General features: G+C 52.6%; 1 protein-coding gene across 1 annotated transcript; it reads left to right on the forward strand.

Annotated features, from left to right (window-relative positions):
* Nucleotides 1-716: 716 nt before the first annotated feature.
* On the forward strand, nucleotides 717-4,928 carry LOC6601579 (paired box pox-neuro protein). Its single transcript, XM_026985494.1, has 6 exons — nucleotides 717-815; nucleotides 1,280-1,420; nucleotides 1,501-1,580; nucleotides 3,541-3,825; nucleotides 3,889-4,051; nucleotides 4,157-4,928. The coding sequence occupies exons 1-6, from the start codon at nucleotides 803-805 to the stop codon at nucleotides 4,822-4,824; spliced, it is 1,350 nt and encodes a 449-aa protein (XP_026841295.1). The 5' UTR covers nucleotides 717-802; the 3' UTR covers nucleotides 4,825-4,928.
* Nucleotides 4,929-5,192: the final 264 nt, after the last annotated feature.

A 5,192-nucleotide genomic window follows, 5' to 3' on the forward strand; every position in this document is an offset into this window, starting at 1 on the left:
GTATAGTATGTGGCAGGCAGTCGCGACATGGACATGCAACGGGAAGGAGGAGGTTCCCATTCCAATCCCAATCCCCGTTCGTGCCCCCCTACCTCTTCCCCCTCCGATAATGGGCCAGCAGTTCACGCTGCGTCGAGAATGTGCCTGATAAGCAGCTAATTTGAGATACTACTCCCCAGTGGGGACGGTGCAACCGATACGAGCCAAACCGAACAGATCCGTGGAGCCACCAGCACCACCATCGACCGGCAAGGTAACTCCCTTGCCGCACACTGGACATGGCCATTGAGCACATAAACCACTGCACATTAAATTCCGAGCCGAGCTGAGCCGAGCCGCGTAGTAGTTTTATAAAATAATTAAGTTTTATGTATTTTCCTTACTAGATTTTCACTGTTCTTCGGTTCGGTTCTGGCCACAACCTGGAGAGCGGAGAGTGAACAGCAGAGAGCAGCGATTTCGTGGAAGCCGTAAAACCTCTTCGGAGAGCGGGCCGCCGTCTGAGGAGACAGCATCTGTATGCCCAGCATCGGGCAGCAATCCTAATAGCTGCGCCAGCGACCACGACGACATCCATCAAAGCGCTTTTATGGCGTTCTTGCTTGAAATTTGATTAAAATTCAGCGATTAACTAAACAACATCCAGCAGCAGCAGCAACAGCAGCAGCAGAAGCAGAGGAACTTAACCAAAATACTTGACGACGGCAGCGACGAATCAATCTTGGATTGAATTGTTGATCACATTTCTGTCTGGGTGACGCCGAAGAGAACGCCGGGAATCGATTTCTTCAGCCTTTCAATCATGCCACATACAGGTGAGTAGAGTAGAGTGGAGTGTTTTTTTGCTATCGAATAACCCGCTAATGAACTCGAAGTTCGAAAGCGCCAGATGAGATCTGTCCAAGAGAGTTCAACGCAGACAAAGCGTTTATCCGAAAGAAGTGCCACACCAGAAGATACGGCTATTACGGGAGTGGAGTGCGCCGACAGCAGCCTTTACGATCGTGGGCACGGGCCCCAAGATTAGCCAACACTCATTAGAGTGGCCGGGAAGGGGGATGGAGGGGGTCGTATCTGTATCTGTGGCTATTGTAAATCTTCGAGGGCTTTCGTGCGGTTTATTGAAGCTTAGGAACATGTACGTAGTACTCGTAAATTCCAAAATGTTTGCTATGCAAATGTTTCATCCAGAGGCTGGGGAATGGGGCATTGCTGGCCCCAAGGGGATCTTCAAGTCGAATGGGAATCTAATGAGAATATCCTTTCTTTTCCTTGCCAGGTCAAGCTGGTGTCAATCAATTGGGCGGCGTCTTTGTCAATGGACGTCCCCTGCCGGACTGCGTCCGCCGTCGGATCGTGGATCTGGCCCTGTGCGGAGTCCGTCCCTGTGATATCTCCCGCCAGCTGCTGGTATCTCATGGTAAGTGTCCGCTCGACAGCAGAGTCCAGGGAGTCCCGCCCCTACAGCCATCTCTTTCTTGTTCTCTCTTCTTTCCAAAGGTTGCGTCTCCAAAATACTGACACGATTCTACGAGACGGGCTCCATACGACCGGGTTCCATTGGTGGCAGCAAGACCAAGGTAAGTTGTGGGTCGGGGGTCGAGGAAAAACCACATGTGGTCTCCAGGTGCAGGTGGGTGCGGGTGTGTGTGTGGGTGGAGGGTGGAGGATTGGGGCATGAAATCAACAAACGATTATATAAAAATCAAACGTACAGCAGTAAATCCATAAAGTATCACAGAAACATGCCCAGAAATGTAGATAAGTTAAGGATTGTAACCCGACAGATACATAGTTTATGTTTTGGCTACCATGGGGATGGCATAGATGGTTGGTGACAGCTTTTATGGTTGACTGAGGGTCATGTTTGTGTGTGGGTGTGTGTGGGAGGAGGCGCAACAAATCAATCTCGCTTGCTGCTGCTTGATACCCGGATGATAAGCCCATCGGAGCACGCTTTCCCTGGGTCTACTGCAGGTTGCTCTCCAGGTACTCGTCAGCTGGTGGATTCACACGCCCAATCAAGTGCGTGGCTACCGTTTAAGCTGCTCCACTTCACGGACCATGCCATACAGACACACAGACATAGACAGAGGCACCCATCCCCAAGTGACGACAATGCCCCAAAGTCCCTAGGGTGATGATAGTTCTCTCTAGCTCTCTCTCTCTCTCTCTCTCTCCGGTGATAGTGGAATCCACTATTGCGATAAGCACGAATCACGACCCATACGATACCATCCATACTCCTGCACTCCCACTCCTCCTCCTCCTCCTTCTTTTCCTGCTTACACAAACAGTTATTCAGGTGCGATGTTTGTCGACGGCACAGAACGCCTAATTAACGGTAGTTGCAACGCCCACAAAGTGCACAATGTATTCAGGAATATTCCCTCTAGATATGGGGGGTTGAGGGTGGGTGGATCCCCATCCACCCACTTACATGGTGATTCAATAACCGCCTGCACTCGCTCGAACAAAACGCGCATTTAACACCTACGCTGGGTCAATAAAGTCCACTTCCCTCCGCTCCCGTTCACTCCCATCCACCCTTGAACACTTGCAGAGGGAACGGAACGCGGTCTCTATTCCGGACACAGGCCCAAGAGCAGGCCCAAAAGCAGGAGCAGGAGCATGTTATATTCGTCAGAAGGTAAGGGCCAGTGTGCGCGTGTAGATGGCCGATAAGATCTTTTCCCGTGCAGCGGCGTACCCTTAAGCGTATTTATGAATTTTTAATGAATTGCCGCGTCACACGTGAGGAGCGGAGGCGCCACTCACTGCCGGTGGACACATCAGCTCGTGGCAGGCTCCCAGTTCCATCGAATCGTCCTCTCCACAACAAATTAACATATGCCACAGAGAGAGGGGCGAAACACCTTTCAGCGTCTCGTGTGGCACACTGGAGTCCGATGCAAATCTCTGAACATGACAGCTGAAAAGGGGCGTGGCCCAAAATGCAATGTGCACATTTTTGCACAATTGTTTGCGGCCCACAGCGAAGGTTTAAACTTAGTTTAGTTTAGTTTAGGGCACAATTGAATTTCACGGCAATTAATCGTTCACTCGTTCCATCCACAGGGAGGGTTACAGCCAGAGGCAGCCAAAGAGAGGGGTCTTTAAAGGTTGAACGCGGGTGTCTTTGACAGGGAAACGAATGGAAATGAATTTATCTGGAATTCTCTTATGTTAATTTTCGACTTATTATTTATTCTTGGTTGGGAAAATGCAGATGGAAAAATTACAAATCACAAAAAGATATGTTAGCTCCTTTAAAACTGAGTGCGCGAATATTTATCTTTGGCTAACTTTAGACTTGTTTCGGTTAAACATTTTAACAAAATAATGAAATTAAATTACGCCTATAAAAATGAGTCAATCTTATAGAAAATTGATTCATTTATTTATCGGTTACAATTATTTACATATGCTTTGAAAATCACGATGGCAAAGCTGTTAAACAGAAATAAAGTTAAATTGTGCATTTGTCGAACAAAAATATCGTATAAACTCCCAACTCTCTCTCTCTCTCTCTCTTTTTAGCAAGTGGCCACGCCCACTGTCGTAAAGAAAATCATCCGGTTGAAGGAGGAGAACAGCGGCATGTTCGCGTGGGAGATCCGGGAGCAGCTGCAGCAGCAGCGCGTCTGCGATCCCAGCTCCGTGCCGTCCATCAGCTCCATCAACCGCATCCTGCGCAACAGCGGCCTCTGGACGGACGAGATGACCTCCAGCCAGCAGAATGCGGCGGCTGCCGCTGCAGCGGCGGCGGCCCATCAGGCGGCAGGCGGAGGCCCAGGCGGACCAGGAGCTGGCTATGCTACGCCCGCGCAATTGTACGGGGGACCCAACAACAACAACAACAACAACAGCCACTCGCCCAAGACCCAGACACCGTCGGGAACCAATGCCCCGCCCTCGGCCACGGCCACGCCCAACGGCGGTCGCTACGCGAAGCCCTCAGCAATGATGATGACATCCGCCGGAGGGGAGCTGCCGCTCAAGCCGGCTCCCAAGCTGCCACCCAGTCATGGGCATTCCCACGGACACGGACATGGACATGGACACGGACATGGACACGGACATGGACACGGACATGGACACGGACACGGACATGGACAAAGTATGAGTGCGAGCGTGTCTGGTGGCGGAGTGTCCGTGTCCAGCCAGCTGGGGGGCCTGGATCTCAGCTACTCGGCCCTGCACAAGCACTGGCTGTGGAATCCCTCGCTGCTGTACTACACGCAGGCGCACATTCAGGCCCAGGCGGCCGCCACGGGGGCCCAGTTCCTGCCCTACGGCGGCGGCTACCTGCCCCACGGCATGGCTGCGGCTGCAGCAGCAGCAGCGGCTGTCGGAGGCGGAGCGTCCAATGGCGGGGGATTCACCAAGTCGGAGAGCTCAATCGACCTGTCGACGCCTGGGGCCACCGGCGACGCCCTCAGCGACTGTGATTCGGGCAAGTCCTCGCCGGCCGCCCTCTCTCTGAGCGCGGCCCGGGGACAGCTGCTAGGCCACAGCCACAGCCGAAAAAGGAACCCCTACTCCATTGAGGAGCTGCTGAAGAAGCCGGAGAAGCGGCTGCGCCTCAGCAGCGAGTCGCAGGCGAGTCTCCTTGAGGGGAAGCGGCGGAGCGAGCACCTGGAGTGCCTCTCGTCCAGCTCGTGCGAGAGCAGCCAAGACGGCTCCTCCGAGGATGTGTTAGTGCAGACGAGTCCTTGCACCCCCATCCCCCTGCCTGTGGACACGGAAGTCGTGCCCGTCGACGAGGAAGACGACCAACAGCAGGAGGAGGAGGAGGACTGCAGCGTGGAGGTCGTCAACTAAGTGCAGGAGGAGGAGAAGGAGAAGGAGGAGCATCTCTCAATGTCCCAGTTTTAGCCCTGTATATAGATAGTATTAGTAGTACTAGCTTTGCCCAGTATCCCCCCGCCCCCCTCAGTGTCTGTAATTCTATATAAATATCTTATTTAAATAAAAACGTATCTGTATCTGTATCCGCGTAAATGAAGTGCTTTGCTCCCCTGGTGGTCTCTGGTCGCTCGTCTCTCATCTCTGTCTCGTCTCTGCTGTCTATGTGGCAGTGGTAGGGGCCGAGCAGAGAGCTCCCCCTTAATTAACTTGCGCGCCAATGAAGTGTCAACAAGTTGCAACAAGCTGGAGAGCAACAGAATGGGAACTGCAACTGGTTGGGG

Source organism: Drosophila persimilis, unplaced genomic scaffold (genome assembly GCF_003286085.1).
Source record: "Drosophila persimilis strain 14011-0111.01,24,50 unplaced genomic scaffold, DperRS2 tig00000002-arrow-pilon, whole genome shotgun sequence".
Classification (NCBI taxonomy): Eukaryota; Metazoa; Arthropoda; class Insecta; order Diptera; family Drosophilidae; genus Drosophila; species Drosophila persimilis.

What these genes read in the sequence shown, in the direction of transcription:
- LOC6601579 (XM_026985494.1), top strand. An exon ending in CCAGCTGCTGGTATCTCATG is followed by an intron (nt 1,421 to 1,500) that starts GTAAGTGTCCGC and finishes TTCTTTCCAAAG; the next exon opens with GTTGCGTCTCCAAAATACTG. An exon ending in GCATTCCCACGGACACGGAC is followed by an intron (nt 4,052 to 4,156) that starts ATGGACATGGAC and finishes GCGGAGTGTCCG; the next exon opens with TGTCCAGCCAGCTGGGGGGC.